We start from the raw sequence: 17233 nt of genomic DNA on the forward strand, positions 1-17233 counted from the left end.
TCATACATAATTGAGATTAGAGCGCAAAGGCAGTATAGCATGCCGCGTTCTCTGTGGAACCATTGTGGAAGAAGGAAGTCTGTTCTTCAGATCCAATCCCCTGACATGTCAGGTACCTCCAGCTCAAGGCGTCTGCAAGATTTAAAAGCACTCAGCCCCTCACAGTTAGTGTGGCATAGAGAGCCAATGAAGTAGTTGTAATCCAGAAGGGGGAAAACTGAAGAATGCTTTAGAAATGTAATTGTTCTGGCTTATGTGTATGCAGAAGAAACCCCTTTTCCCCCCTTCAATTGGTGATGTTGAGTAAAGACCAGCCTCAAGTCTAGGCATAATGGACTTACTGATTTTGTGTACAATAAAGGGCGTTCTTCATAATTATAGTATGGATCACCTATATCTAGTTCTAAAGACATTAATGTAAACGGAAGTGGGTTTGGCACTGAAAAACTAGCCAAATACTATCCTATCCTATCCACATTTTCATTAAGTCTCATTATTTACATATAAATTATTTGTCACACTGCAAAATTTGTCTTGCCTAATTGGAGAAGAAATAGGTCTTAATATTAAGTCAAATAAATAATGCTCTACACATTATATGGTTAGTTAGATTTTATCATCCATATTCACCTGGAGTGCTGTATCCGGTTCTGACCTCCCCAGTATAGGAGGGATATACTGGAGAGTGACTAGTGGAGGGCCACTAAGATGATGGACTGGAGCACCTCTCCTGTGAGGAGGGACTGAGAGCTGGGGCTGTTTAGCCCAGAGAAGCAGCAGCTCGGAGGGATCTCATCAGTGTGTACAAATATTGGAAGGGAGAGTGTAAAGAAGACAGAGCCACGCTGTTTATAAGTGGTGCCCAGTGACAGGACAAGAGAAAATAGACACAAACATTGTGCTTAAATGTAAGAGAAGTTTAAGCTTAAGAAAAAAACTTTTTACTGTGAGGGTGACGGAGCATTGGCACAGGTTGCCCAGAGGGGTTGTGGAGTCTCCATCCCTGAAGATATCCAAAAGCCATTTGGATGTGGTCCTGCACAGCCTGCTTTAGCTGACCCTGCTTGAGCCGGGGGGTGGATGAGATGGTCTCCAGAGGTGCCTGCCAGCCTCAACCGTTCTGTGATTCTGTGATATTCAGGTGTAATATTCACAGTTCCTCAAGTCAAACAGCATGCTGTCTAAATAATGCTTTGAAAATAGTAAGCTCCTTCTTCCTTAAATTCTGCATTCTCCATTTCTTTGGTCTAGCCTCCAATATGGTTCTTTTCTCAGGTGTAATTTGTGTTGCAGGTGCGTAAGATATTTTAATGCCTTAAAAACACCAAGAATTTGGGGAGGGAGAGGTGTGTTTCATAAATGATCAAACAGTACAAAGATTATGGAGTGTATTTAATCTGTTGGAAATACTTTAAGTATTCCTGTTACCAGTCTCCTTTTGATGTTTCTGAAAGGTCATTACTCCTTTGCCTTTTAACAGTCAAGGTGAAGGCTGTCGATGGTGGAAGTAAGATTTCCATCTGTTCATTATATCTTAAGTAGCAGGGGAAAAGAGCAGATGTGCTGCCCCAGGCTTTGTACTAATTTGGCTATCCAACCGCATCTTTTATGTTAGAGAAAATATCTATAAACTCATAAAAATATAATCAAATATATAAGCAAATGCAGACATCTTGTTTTAACCTCCTAAAGTCACTTAGCAATCTTTAGGATCTGGCAAAAGATACGATATCTTTTCCAAAAAGACTTTGCATTTGCTATAAATCACTCAGGCCTGACTCAGTAAGGCATCAAAGCATGCACTTAAGCTAAAGCAAAGGAATAATCGTGTTGAACCAAGCTGGAATTCTCATATGTTTAAGTAAATACCTTAATAAATCAGCCTTTATTGAAGTAGTATTTTTAAATGGTATTAGATGCAGTTAAATAAATACAATTGAAAAATTATTATGAAACTCTCTGGTGTAGAATTATCAGCCAAGGATCTCTTTTTATTTTTGTTGCTATAATGCAAATCCTCCCCTCTTTTTGGAAAGTGGGGAAAATTAGTGTCTGGGCAGGGAATATATGAAGGTTCATTCTCAAGAAAATAGGATGCAGCCTGTGTAAGCAAAGTGCCACCTTAAAGGATACACAGTGAAGGCGAATCTAATTTGTGCAGCCGAATGGGAACCTTTACCTTTTCCAAGTGCAGCTCTCATTTTAATACAGAAATCTGAGAACTTGCCCAGAGAAACATTTCATGTCCAGATTTAGGAATCCAGTCTTCTTGGAATAGATGGTTCCACTAATCTCAGTGATTATGAATAGTGATATATATATAACATAGTATCTTTCATCCTAGAAGATCTATAGAGGGCTTCCCTGTGACAGCCCTATGCTATTGTTGACCACTGTTCAAGTGCTGCTGTACTTATTTCTTTTTTATAACTTATGTCAAAATTTAGAACATTAAAAATCTTATTTGTAAAGTGTGCAGGTTTCCTCTGCCAGCACAGAGGAAACCTCAGAACTGTGGCTTTCTGATGCTTTTCTTGGCAAAGTAAAATTCCTGCAATCTAAACCAGACAGTAATAATCATTGACTTTTTAACAGGCGCTTAAAGATTGCAGTCATGAAGTGACCAGGAAACACCCGTTTGAAACCAGATTCAAATGATTTAAGCTGTGTGGGGTGGCTTATCATACAAGTATGATGTATTTTATATGCTCTTTTTTTTGATAACAACTTACTTTTTGGTTTAGTGTAAAGCCATTTAATTAAAATTAAAAAGTAAGCTTGAAGGGCTTACTGAGGACCACTCTATATTTGGGAGGGCAAGACGTGACACACACCTTTAGCTACAGCTAAAGATTCATGAGGAATAAAGCTACTCGCTGTTTCCAGCTGAGATGGATTTCTTTCTTCATTCTGTTTTTCTGATTTAGCTTGCTCAGACACTTGACCAATCCATCTGTTCAGTACCCTTCCCTCCCTCAGCCAAAAGCGTCACCATGCCAAGTCTCTAAAGAACTGAAGAGACAGAAAAGAAAAAAAAAACAACTCTCAGATCATCTGTCTCAAATCTGCACTCATCTCTTTTAAGTGAATATAAAACTGAAGGTAATTTGAGATTGTTCTTTGGTCTAAGTCACAGTTAAAGCAGCTAAGCGGTAACACTGAAAAAAGCAGTAGAATAGCTAGAAGAGCTAGAGTTACATTTTCAGGCTCACAGAGTTTTACTTTTGACATAGGCGCGGTCAGGATCAGGTAACAAGTGAACCAATACAAATTCATGAGAAAACGTCACAGTAGTTCAATGTGCTGTTTACTTCAAATCCACATGGAATGTTTTTTCTAAGGAGGGAAACTACCAAAATTTACAATATAGTTTTCTTCCTCCTCAGATTTAACTTGAAGATTAGCCAAGCCCATATACCTTTGCGTTTGTGGAAGTTTGGGTGGTATGTTTTTTCGTGGCAGTGATCTAGTCTGCTGGGGCTGGTGTTTGTGTATGTCAAGAACTGAATGTAAGAGTTTGGCTCATGTCTGACTTTGTGAAATTTCAAACATATAATTTCTTTGTATAACGTGCATTATATTGTATCTCAGTACTGTGTCATCCAGCCACCTTCCTGCTGAGGGGACTTTTTCACAGTGGGGAGTGGGCAACTTGGCAAACTCCACCATAGGAAATTAATTTGACAACACTCAGTGCAAGATCTTACGGAACAGAGTGGTGGTTTTATGTTACAAAATCTCTAAACAAGTTGATTTTACTCACTCAGTCTCACACCTGCATACTCGAAGAAGCATCAGGATGTATGTGTCCATGTGGTCTGGTCAGGATTGCTTGTGTACGGCACTGACGGCAAAAGGCCCCCGGCTGTCAAGCCTTCAGTGTGTTTTCTGGGCTCCTGGGGATTAGTGGTGACAAACCTGATTTTATACGGGTCTTTTATGCCTTTAGGATCCAACAGCTATGCCAGTATGGTTCTTTTGCTGTGCAGTTTTTCTTGCTTCAGCCTCCATAAATTTTAGGCAAGTCTGCTGTTCATTTGTTTGTGTGTTCTCATGTTGGATTTCTTCAGGCTGTAATAGCACTTCTTGCTGTACCCATAGGATAAGGGCTGGCATATGTGATGTGCTGTGATAGTGCATTGCTATTGTTGCTGTTCTCCTGTTGTCAAGGTGCAGGGTCCTGGTCCAAGAGTTGGCTGTGCTGTGGCCTTACCAGAGCTTGGGCCTGCTCGTCTTGATGTAAATGAGACATTTCTCCATTTTCCTGCAATCAGTTTTGTCCTTTGTTATCCATGTGTGCCACATGTGTGAAATACTTTAGTACAAATATCTAAATCCAAAATAAAATATGAAAATTTTTGCGACAAGAATAAAATATATTTACAACAGTGGTAACTTATGATTAATTATTTCACAGCCTTCATACCACACAGCCCTGAGACACCTGATGGTTAATTCAATCAGCTGTTGAAGTAGAAGAAATCTACTTCAGGTTCTCTAGTGGCCATCAATATTAATCCTTTAACAGCACTTTGAAAATGCACAAAAAATTAGACAGAGTGTTTAGAAGTGTTTTCAACTTAGTGTTTCAATAGGATGGACTTCTAAGTCTTCAATTTAAAGAGCAAGCAGTCCTCACTACAAAGTGTGATGCAACCAAGCTGATGAAAAGTTGTTAAAAACCAGACCATCTTTTTCTTGTAGTAATTGTTTATGTTAGTATACTGCAAAAGCTTTCAATTTAATTCCCTTTTTACATAACAGAAGCCCTTTATGTAAATGGTGCCTGACTGTGGATAGAGAAACTGGTTTTGCTTGTCTGCTTACAAGCAACAACTTCTAGGACCATCAACCACAAGACCTTCCTAATTCAGCAGCACCCTGCTCCTAAGCCTTGCTTTTCCCAAGGCCTGTGAAGTCCACACATGTAGCAGTGCTGTTGGCTGGGGGGAAAAAAAAGGGGAAATTATGACCCATCACCAACCCATTCTCCTCACTGCACCTGGGATAGAAAGGCCATGGAGATGAACAACCATGGAGAAGGGAAGAACAAGCAGAGGGGTGTTAGAAGCACTGGTACAAATAAGGGCTGCACTGCAGACACTATAGCACTGTGGTCATGCCAGGGAATAATAACATGGAAAAGTTTTGTAGAATTATATTTCCTTAAGGAGAACATGAATGAAGCAAGAATCTGCTGCTGGTACTAGGGTGGGTGCTAAATGCTGCCGTCTGCCCTATCCTCGTGACTAGTTTGTATAGGTATTGAGCTCATTAGGGCAAGGATTGGTTTGGAAACAGAAAATGGCTATGAAAAATACTCCTAAGAAAGCAAATGCTTTCTGTAGATAAAATAAAAACAATAGCTGCCTGCAGGGGAAAAAAAAAAAATTAAATAGGGTCATTCATGTGGAAAGCAGAGATGCTGACAGTTTCTAAGTTCTTTAGGAAATCTCTTCCTGTGAAGAATGTCCTGTCTCTGACTTGCTGGTCCAATTCAGGACAGAGGGAGAAAGTTATCTGTAATTTAATGATACCTCTTGTGGGAAGGTATTTGCATTGTAGTACTGGCTAGAGCTGAGTACACCTTGGACAGATTTCTGTCCTGTGCAGCTGTAGCACATCAGGCTGTTAGGCAGCATGAGTGGTAACATCTGCTGCAGAGTGGCTGCGGCGCTTGCTGGAGGGTTTCTCATCTTGGCTGCTTTTTTCCACAGAACATATACGTAGCAATTATTGTGGAACACTATCCCCCTCGGTCAAATTTGGTTGAATTTAACCAGCAGGTTAAAATTGTAGTGGAAGAGGTGCTAGGATGGATGTATGACCTCATTGTAGCAGTTTAGTTGCTTTATGAAATGAAGTTAAAGATATCTTGGGGGAGAGCAGGAAGAGAAGGCATCCAGGTCATAAGAGCTGTCAGGAGGGAAGGTGGGAAGGCATCCTTTCGTGAAAGCCCTACTTTACATCTGTTTTGAGCAGTGAGATACATGGAAATGAACAAGCTTACAGCGTTGGGAGTGGGGAGGAAGGAGATGATTTCCACATCGTCCTGGTGCACTATAAATGGTTTTGGCTGGCGGAGTGGCTGCATGACGCACGAGGCAAGGGAGAGAACGCCAATGTTGCTATCATTTTGGTTTTGCTCCTTCTTAGGAATGGGTGGCAGCAACCACTTCTGATGGTTTCTAAGGCTTTTTCAGTTCCAGGCCCACATGAACAAAGAAAATAGTCAAATAGGATTTTGGAAGCTCTAAAAACCTAAAAAGCAACCACTTGTTCCTTTAGGAAGATTTCCAAAACAATGGCTGGCAGTAAGAACAAATGATCCAAATATATTTCCAGAAAAATTTCTTAGCTGTAGAAGTAAGCATGGATTTTACCGATCATATGGTTTGAATTCAAAATTATGCCCAAACTTTTATAGCTCCCACTGGATTCTTGAGGGTTTTCCCTGTTTGAGGTTCTTAAGAGCATCGGGTTGCTGAAATGCTAGTACTGTATCTCTGGGATGGTTAAAAAGCTGTGGACGTTTTTCTCCAGCCCGTTACATAAAGATATAATCTGTAGAATGATTTGGAAGATTAACATTGTTGTCACAGACAACTGAATATAAATTTGTTTGTAAATGGCGAAAACGAAGCTAAGACTGTCACACAAAACATGCTGTAAATTGGGAGAATTATTGGAAACAGTGCTTTCTGGCAACCACATGTTATTCAATGGGACGGTTCTTTTTAATCCATTGTCCAGTGTTTGCCTCCCATACTTGATGACAAATTTGATGTTGCATGCTTGCCACCACTCTTGTCCATATTTGCTGTCCACAACAGAAAAAGGAAAGATGGCTTTGAACTTCTGTCCAGTTGGATCCTGATTCAGACTGCCTGTATGACTTGGAGCAAGAGACTAAGATCCAAGTACACAAAAAGACGTGGGTGACAAAACAGGATTTACAAGGGGGAACAGTGATCTGTATTATCACTTTCTAGGGACGATTTATGCATGTTTAATCAGCTACCACAGTGACAGATCCCCAACAGGCGGAAGAGAGGAATTTACAGCTACAAAACACTTGCCTGCAGGAATCCAGCAGTCCTAGCCAGGCTACTCAAGCCAAGCTATTGCTGTCAGAGAAGTGCTTTCCAGAGCAAGAAAATAGTTAAGAATTCACTAAGGCATTTGTTATGCTTGCACACTGAGGAGGAATGTCTCCCAGATTTTCGTTTATTTTCTTAGTTTTGGTAGTCTAGGACTAGATCCTAATTTGCCTCCTAATCTTCTTGTTCCGCCTGGAGCTGCTGGCACTCAACTCCAGGCCTTTTGCTTTTAACATGCCCCCTGTAAAAGCTGACCACAACTATTCGATGGTGTTTTTAAATCTGATGGTTTCATTTGTAGCAAATCTCAGTTACTTGCTTCTGGACATACCTGATCAGTCACTCTGTGTCATCTGAGGGAACTCAATGAAGTCAATCTGTGCCATATCTGCATAAAGTATTGATGATAGATGTTAAGATCGTCATTTTTTAGGATAGCTGTACGCTTTGTTTTCTCTTTCCATAATGTTTGAAAGACACTATGAATTACAGCATTGTAGTGGCCTACAGTTGCTGGAATTCAAGTGGTTTGGAAGGCACAACAGGATTTGATGACTGCACATGGGCAAGCAATATAGTGCTTGGTTCCCTTCTCATCCAGCAGTCATTTCTTTACCATACCAACCTATGAAGAGGTGTAGTTCCAAACCAAAAATTTGTGGTGACAATAGGGTATGAAGTGCAAACAGGAGGAGAGGACATGTTCTGCTTTTATGAAGTTTCCCTTTATAGCAGAGAAACGAGAACCTAAAACCATCCATCAGAATGCGATAGGGTGGAAGGTTATTGCAGAGTGATACAGGAAGGAAAGTGGAACTAAGCTGTTGGCTGTGAACGTCATTTTAGGTTTTGGCTCAACCTGCTGCTGTAAGTGATTGCGATAGTAAGATGTGGAAGTCATAGAAGAATTGATGGCTCTTTTGGTATGGTCACTGCTTCCATAACCGTGTGGCACTTTCGTAGCCAATTCGTTATTGCAAGGGGATTTTCTGGAATGCCAGAGATTAACTATCTTGTATTACCTCATCTGTATGTCTCATCTGTTGGTGGTTTTGAGAACGGGAATACTCCAAGCAGAGAAACACTGTGTTATTTTCTTGTCTATCATGGGTATCCAGTGACGGGATTTGATTAGACTTTTTTGAGGACATAGACCTCAAACTTCACGAATCTTACGTGGTACTACTGGTCATGGGCAAGCACTGAAGTCTCAGGTTTTTACCTGGGTGTCATGTATAACACTTGCAATGAATAAGAATGCTGCTTAGAAATTTTTCTGCTATAATACCAAAATCTCCCAGGCCCAGAATTAGACTACCTGTGTTTTTTCCATTTTAATTAAACAGCCATGATATCTTGCTCAGAGAATTAGTATGGACAGTGTGCCCAGTATCCATGGGTGATGGGTGTTTTCTACAGGGACACTGATTTAATATAATTCACAGGGAGTTTTGATCCATGTCTACAAAGGCAATGGGTAAGAAAATGGAGAAAAATCAAATGCAGATGAGAAAATGGAATGTTATATATGGTAAAATAAAGAAACAGACATTGGCTTAATGGCATCCAAGAAACACTTCTAACCAAGCTCCAGGATTCCAGAGTGTTAAGCTCATTAGTTTCATATTATTATCCAACTGTCAGCTCCTAGACCCTTATGGAATCACAGAAATTCATATCAGATACTGAATCAGGTTAGAAATTTAAATTAATTATTGAAAAGTAGCTCCAGTTTTTTATTTGAACTTGGTTGTGATTTACGGTACTGAATTACTGACTCGCCAGATTCTCTTTTAAACAGTTGCCTGTCATTATGCTGTTGAAGAAGTCCAGGTTTTTCCATAAAACCTGAAGATGTATTTATTTTCAGCAGGGATTACCATTCCTGCCAGTGGAATCCCAGTAGTTTTGGCTAATTGTAATATGGCTCTAAATATGTGATTTCCATGGAAATTAATTTAGTTGCAGGAATTTTTGTCCTTTTTCTTATATTGATGGCTTTGCTTAACATGGTTGCCAAACACATGTATGGTTTAAAGAAAAACTTGATTAACATTAGAGTAGTTTATTTATGCTGAACTGCTCAGTATATGTATGTATGGCTTTTCTGGATGAAGCAGTAACTGCTTGACTCTCTCTCTTGGATTTGTGCTGTTAGCAAATACGGAAAAACCTCCTTTAGCTCAAACAGGACATGTGCTGTTGAGATCTTGCCCTGTTAGACCCTAGTGGGAATAATTTCATAGCAACACCTTAATGCAATGTTTTTTTAAAATTTTAATCAAATGGTTCCTTAGTCTGTGCGAATTGCCATTAGGTTTATTTAAGTTTAAAATACTTTTTTTTAAAGAACTTTTCTTGTAATATTATTCCAGGGTGCGGTAATGTTTATGCGATATTTCCAGATCCAAACTTGTACAGTTTTAGTACTAACCCTGTATTTTAAACTTTTCATGTTTTACTTCTTTTGTTTCCCATATGAGATTGACAGTATTCAAGTGATGTTTGTTTTGTTTTGTTTTGTTTTGTTTTGTTTTGTTTTTTCCCTGTTGCCAATATGCTCTGAGCTTGTATTAAGTCTTTACATAGTTTTTGTCTAGAAATGGCTTTGGTGGTTTTGGGGTTTTTGTGTTTTGTTTTTTTTTGAAAATATTTGAAAATGCCATATGGGAATGTTAAGCAAGGAATCCAGAGACAGTACTATTATGAAATGCATCTAAGGACTGGAGGATGCGTAGTAGTAATATTAAATTAATTTATCTTATTATTAACTTTCATTTTAGGATTAACCTTATTGGCACACGAGGCCAATTTTTTTACTTGTTAGGTATTGGGATATGAGTCTAGTGCCAGGAGTCTGGAGTTTCCTTTTTTTTTAAAAAAAAAAAATACTCCTGTGTTCCTCTCTTTGATAATTTTTAGATATATTTGAGATGCGTTATGCCTGTTGAAGTCAACACGGGCACTTGCCTATACTAGAAACATGCTGCTGTTTTACTCCCTGTTGGTAGTGCAGCCTTGGTACGCAGTGGGTCCAAGGCAGCAAGGTAACACAGTGAATTCTTTCCAAGAAATATAGTAATTGTCAGTAACTTTGAGACTGTTACCACAAGGTTCATCAAAAGTTACTTACTCATGCTGTTGAACTGACTTAGATAGTTATATTAGCAAAATGATAGAAATTATTCATCTGATGCAACTGCATACTATATTTTCAAAATATAGTATATAGAGATTTCAAAGTACTATAGGAAATGTCAGTTTGAATTGTTTCATAAGCTACAAGGATGAGAAAACATTGAAATGGGTGATAACGTTGCTTCTTAGCATACTGTTTAAGAAACATCTAGTATTCATATCAGAAAATCAGTTTTGACAATCCAGTGAAACAGTAGATGTAAGAAATGTAGATAACCTTGTTTCTGCATATACCCAAAGTTTTAGTGTCTGTTAGCCAAGTGTAACTCGATTCAAATTTGCAGCTCTCACTTTCCTTCCTTAAAGTGTTCTCACATGTTTATCATTTGTCTAGATTAACCGTGTTTCTGATCAATACCTCTTTTATAAGAAGAATGGTCAAGCATTGTGTTACAAGTGATGTCATGCTGCTGACCTGCATAATGACAATAAAATAAAATCCATGTTCTGGATGTGTTACCTTTTTACTGCCTTCCTTATGGGGCCAGGATTTTTGCTCACAAGCTGATTGCTCAGCAGAGACTTCTGTTGAGATGTGTGCAGAGAGATGAAGGCCTTTTCCCCTGATTTTTATTCTTAACTTAGAACTGAGTAAAGGATATTAGTAGTCTAATTATGTCTTCTAGATAATTTATATGAATGTAGAGATAAAGAACATAACAGAAACTTATTAGTAGATGATTAAATCATATTATACTTGTATTCAAAATTTGACTGCAAATGTTAATGGCTTTTTAATATACCATTATGTATTCTTTTTAATGCAATGCACAATTTTTTGTCTTTCTAGGTATGGCATGAACTGCCTCATTCAATTTGAGGATTTTGCTAATGCTAATGCATTCCGCCTCCTGCATAAGTACCGTAACAAGTATTGCACTTTCAATGATGACATTCAAGGTAACAGGCTCTTTCTCTTCTCTTCACTCTTGTGATGCTCACAAGCCAGAAAAATGAGTCTTAACTGATGTACCAGAGGGAAAAAATGTATCAGCTTTCCTGTGATATTTGAAGATGTTCGGTACAGGTCACATTTTGCCTTGGGTTTCTTCAGCATGGGTTTCTGGTGAGCTGTCTTTGCATTTAACCTTTCCCTTCTCATTTATGCCTTATGCTTTATTTAGACATTCACTCTTCAGGGTTTTTTTTAATAGTTTAGTGTGTGAATGGCTTTCCCATATAAATTATTAACTTCAGATCTTTGGGCAAATGTCAAAGCTCCAGCCTGGACTGTACTTCCCTCTGTTTTTTGTTGCTGCAGTGACAACTGCTCCACCGTTCCTCCATGCGACAGAGCTTGCTTGATAAATGTCGAACTGTATTTCAGTTCCTAAACTGACAACTCAGTTAAATATCCTTCCAATTTTCCTTGCAGTCTCAGGGCTGCAATCAATTTTAGAGGGAAATTATCCCCCTGACTCTGCTTTGCCATCTGAATCATTTGTAGCAGCTGGCAAAAGGAAAAGATCTAGGATGGGAAACGTCAGCGAGGGGGATTCCCCCAGTGCTCAATCTAGACGGGCATCCCTTCCCTCCTGAGAAGAAAGACAAGCAGGGCTGAAGTGGCAGATGCTGCTGCTTGGGTTGCCTTGTTTCCTGTCAGGAAAAGAGCACTGGAAAATAACTTTCTCTAGGGCAGTAAGTGCACTGGCTCCCATCCTTGTGAGGGGACTGGAGTAAGGTGAACTGCTGGAGAGAGGTACCCAAGGAGGGCCCTGGGCATGAGCTGCCTCTTACCCCGTCATGTTGCCTTGGGTAGATAGAGGTCCTCAGCAGTGACAGGATCAAAAATGGGAGTTTAACAGTCTTCATTTCTAACAGTTTGCAGTGACACTTCAAGCCAAGCATTAGGAGCTTGAGTTTTCCAGAAGTCATTCTTGAGTCATTCTTGGGACCTAGGTCTTATTTCAGGGATCCAACGCGTGGCAGTGGATTCAAATAGCCCTTGTCTTTCTGATGTTAGGGATTTGGCTAGCCACATGAACTATGTATCTGTTACAAGTCCGGCTGAGTTTTACTCCTGCATCTGAAACAGATTATGGAGGACAAACTCCCAGTTGGGAAATAAACTAATTATAAAATGACATTTCCCTTTGTAAGAAGCATGGTGCTTCTTACCCTGCAGGGTCTGAGTGTAGTCATGGCTACGGAAGTCCAATACAGCAGACCAAACAGCATCTGGAAGTTTCCCTAGTTGTTTAGAGACCCAGCTCCCACAGGGAATTCTCTTTCCTTGCAGGATGAAGGTCCTCACCCCAAATCAGAGAGAGACTCAACTAGAATGTAGTTTCAAAGAAATGGAAGGGAAGCTTTTCAGCAAAATTGTACCAAATATGGGTAAACTAAGCCGAGAAAGTCTTCTGTGTGTCTAGATGCATTTTAAAACCCCACTGCATTCTGTCTCATGCACCTTGGAAGGAGGTGTCTTCACGTTCAAAACCATTGGAAGGTATCCGTTTGGCTTTTGGCAGAGCTGCTCTAGCAGCTATCGGTTTTCCTTAGAAGTGTAGCCATGTGCAGTCTTTTAATTTATTCAGTTTCTGCAATCTTATTTGTGTTTGTGGGTCTTTTGATATTTTCATAAATGACATGTGGGACTTTTGGGTGATCTCCATCCTTAATGCTTGTATAGCTTCCGAGAGGTGAAAGCGGATACATTTAGTCTGCTCTGATCTCTGTCATTTGTCATCATATCCCCATAAATACCTTCAGTATCTTTTTTTTGTAGGATGTCATCTTCCCCTATAACGTGGCAGTGGAATAACAACAGCCCAAATATAGACCCAGTCATCTTTTCTCCCTGTTTCTATTCCAGCTTTATAAACCCTAAGGATCTTTCACTTGACAACTTTAATGAGGATAGATGGTGCTAACTTCTCTAGCAATCCTTAGAGATTTTCAGTTTCTAAATGGCATGATTTTTTCCAGGCTACTTGAAAGAGTGGCCTTCTCTGTAGGCAAGTCGTATTTTCTACCCCTAGAGCAGTAAAGCTGACAAGTTCCATCAGGCCAATAAAAGCAAACAAACACATTGCATCTGATTTGCCATCATCTTCTGATGATAGTGCTTACGTGATATTTTAAACATGGTTTCTCCTAGTCCAAATATTTGTCAAGCCAAAGCTACTTTAATGATCGAAAGAAATGTTTAATATGTTTCATGGAAGAGCTTGAGGCTTTTTTCACTGCCATAGAATATCCAGACAAAGGATTCCTATATATCTTAGTGATGCAATGAGGACCTTTAAGTACCTCAAATCTAAAAAACCTAATATACCATCCTGACTCCTGCCAGACACTATAAAAGATAAAGAAAATATGGCAAGCTGGATATCCATTTGCAAGTAGTAACAACTTGGACGAATGCAGTTGCCTTATGTTAGCTTGCAGCTATTTGCAGGGTGTCAGCATGCCCCTAACTGACGCCATTGCAGAACATTTGGAAAAAAGTGTCTGCCAAAACACCGATCTTATAAAACCACTAAAGACTGGCCATTAAGTGTCACCTATAGGTATATTTAAGAATTTCTGGAAACAGTTTTTTCTCCATCCCTGCTACAGCACGGTCACATCCTTTACTTCAGGAAAAGCTTTGTAACTTTTTCTACGTCCCCTCTCTGTACTCAAGGAACTGGGAACAAGGGTGAAGAGGATTCTGACCAACTGCTATACATCTGTACTGGAATAATAAAATTGCTCTTATTTTATCATTCTAGAAGGCATCTTGGTTTTTGGATGGGTGGTGAAGTTTTTCCCTCTGTGATTATGATCATTTCTTCATATTTATATTTTCAAAATATTTTTTTACAAACACAATAGCAATAATGTTGTTTTAGGGAGTAAATATACACTTTTTTCCTTGGATTCTTGTGTGTTTTTATTCTGACCACAAATCAGCTTGCTTCTTTTTTTTTCCTCTCTCTGAAACATATAGAGTATGATTTTTGGAAATGAAAATCAGTGAAAGCCTTGGGTTCAAAACAAATACTTTTATCTGGTTCTCTCTAACTATTAGAAAGCATTTCCAAAATTGGGTTTTTTTAAATCATAATTTCCTATATGGGAGAAATATTAATTAATATTGTAATGTCAAGCTTCACAACATTTAGAAATACCTGAATTAGATGAGGTTGCTAGCTTTGCTCATCTCCAATATGTTTAGGAAGGAGGAGTCGTAAGGACGGAGTGGAATTTTCTTTAAGATATGAGATGCGGGTGTTTTTTTCTCTCCAACTCCTCCCTGGGAATGGACCAATGTCAGAAGAAGAATTGGGGCTTGTGTTGCCAAACAAAGCTGTTTATCAGGGTGGAAGATGTTCTCTGCTTGATCACCCCTGGAAGGAGGCAGGGTTGGGATTCACGGTTCAGGAGGTTGAAAATCCCCTTGGAGAAACTAAGCTGTTCCCTTCCCTGCAGTGGGGATGTTGAATAAAACTCCTAAGATCGGCTAAAGAAGAAGTCCTAGGTACAAATCCAGGATTGCAGTGTCTGAAATCCTGCTCCCGGGTGGGATTGGCTTGGGCCATACCTGCCTGCCCCTCATCAAACCCAGCTGGGGCAGAGCAGGGTGCCGTAGCGCTCCCTTTCCACACCCATCTTGGTTTTGGTGTGTCTGTTGAAAGAGTTTTTGCTACTCGAGCACAGTCAGTGGCTTAAGGCAAGTTTGCACGTCTTAGGAGCCGTGCATTTGTTTTACGTGGGTCTCTCAGCACTTGTCATGTGGTAGCTGGTTGTAGTCACTGCTGACGTGGATAAATTTGAAATAGTGGCATAAATTTCTCTAGCCTTGCTGCCTCTATTCACGTCAATTATTTCAATTGTTTTGATTTTTTCCCTACCCCTGTACTTTAAAATTGTCCCAATTGACAATGACAAACTTCTGCAGTATAAGCCAATCGACATAAAATAAGTGGTTCTCTATGCAGTATAATACCATTTTTATTCTAGTGTTACAGCTCTATTTCACTGTGCCCGCAGTTGTAATGCTTTCCCCCGTTATGGACACAGAGCCTGTATTTTATGCCAACAAAAATATTTACACAGAGAGATTGCACTGGATTGGAATTAACTTCGGTATCCATCATGACCTTAGATGTCATTAGTTTTTAACAGCTGTGCTGTTTAATTGCATCAAAATTTTATGAAAAGAAACAGACCTAAAATAAAAATGTAGAACACATATAATTTAAGATTATTATTCCATCTTACCTGTGTGGTTTGATTTAAAATATATGCTAAATGTTCCGCAGACTGCCATTTGAGTAATTAGGAAAATTATACCTGGAGGTTATGTTATGACCAATTTAATGTTAAGTCAGTGCAGTTCTCAGAAATCAGAATTTCTCTGTCACAAGCATTCTCCTTTTTAAGACTTAATTCTTTTTAACATTAACATCGGAAACGATACCTTTGGTACTTGGAAATTCCAGTTCTTGAAATTAAATTGTAAAGAAGGTTTGGGGTTTGTGGTTGTAGTTGTGATGGGCATGAGGCTTCCAATTCATTCTCTGTCCAAGAATTTGAAAAATTCAAAGTCGAATGACATGTAATAGCTCACATGTTGATATCATATTATCTCAAATTCAGATATTATGTGCAAACTGTAGAAAGCCTCTTTCATAATATGAAGTGACATTTGCTTCCAGGTGAAACAGACATTGGGATTTTTAAAATAAAATAATAAAAAAATCCTATTAAGACATATACTGTAGGTTATGTGAAGTACATTTTGTACATTATGTACAAGTATTCTTCTGTTTCATTTTTTGCTCATTATGGGTTAAAAAAAGAAATCCATTCTCACCATGTTCCTGGGTAACTGGCTCCAAGTGGCCCTGCTTGAGCAGGGGGGTTGCACCAGATGACCTGCCAGCCTCAGCCACCCTGTGCTTCTGGGACCCTCTATCCCTTTTCAAATATACCAAATGGTTGCTCTTTTATAAAGGCTCCGTTTCTCCTTCTCTAGAGCCTTTTCCCCTCTTTGCACTGCTTGCCTGCTGCAGCTGCAGAGCATACAAAGCTTTGAAAAGCCCGTTTGTGCCAAGGAGAAGGAGCTCCCATCTCTTAAAAGAGGGTCCTTTTGAACTACTCACGGGCATAGCAATTGCCTCACTGAGATTGCACCTTTTAGATAGGACCTATACTCTCACCTTTTTTCCCCAGTAAGTGTAGGAGGGAGGAATGGATTTATTTTTTCCCTGGCACTCTATGCAATGTTATTTGGAAGAGTGGCCATGTTAACATGTGATTTCTATTATGCTGTGTATTGAGAAATATGAATTTTACTTTTACCACTTCCTAATTTTTTAGTCCAGAATGAATAGCTCAGATTTTAGGATGTGCTGCAGAAATTCGTCCCCTCTTCTTGTTTGCTAGCTTTTTAAGACAAGGTAGGGAAAATGACATAAAGGAACTACTAATACTTGATTACAAGTTTTATTTTTTGAAACTTTAAATAATGGACAAATGCTTCAGTGCCCTAAGCCATTTCTTGCTGATTTAAATTAAACTACATCCAATAAAAATGAAGTTCTCATTCCTCATGTTTTGGGGCTTTTTTCCCCTCTTTTTTCTTTAATTGTTGCATCTGCTGAAAGAAGACTCTGTGCTCCAAAGCATTTATAATGTGCCAACCCCAAAAGGCCATGGTCTCTAGGATTTCCTTTGACATATTCATGCTCAGTTGTACAGTTTACAGTAACAAGTAAGGCTAAAGAATCTTGGACAGAAAGCAAAGACTCAATAAAGAATAGTGTACTTTGAAATTTCACATCTACCATATGTTTACAAGATATGACTCACCTTCCTAGAAGACTATAACAAAGTGTTTGCTGTCACAGCAGCTGACACTGCCTTAGAAAAATATCCTTTGTTAAACTTGCTGTGGTTATTCTTCTAGAGATTTGGGGAAAATAGAATCAGTTTTCAAAATCATA

The 17233-nt window shown here is 39.1% G+C and overlaps 1 protein-coding gene across 1 annotated transcript in view; it reads left to right on the top strand.

Annotated features, from left to right (window-relative positions):
• ME1 (malic enzyme 1) overlaps positions 1-17233 on the top strand; it is a gene marked incomplete at its 5' end in the record, with an annotated part of 190038 nt that overhangs the window by 136508 nt on the left and 36297 nt on the right. The window contains one exon of the mRNA XM_082307288.1: positions 11089-11198. Coding sequence (XP_082163414.1) covers positions 11089-11198 — 110 coding nt within the window. The remainder of the gene's footprint in view (positions 1-11088; positions 11199-17233) is intronic.

This window comes from Platalea leucorodia (genome assembly GCF_965183815.1).
Source record: "Platalea leucorodia genome assembly, chromosome: 3".
In the NCBI taxonomy this organism is placed as follows: domain Eukaryota; kingdom Metazoa; phylum Chordata; class Aves; order Pelecaniformes; family Threskiornithidae; genus Platalea; species Platalea leucorodia.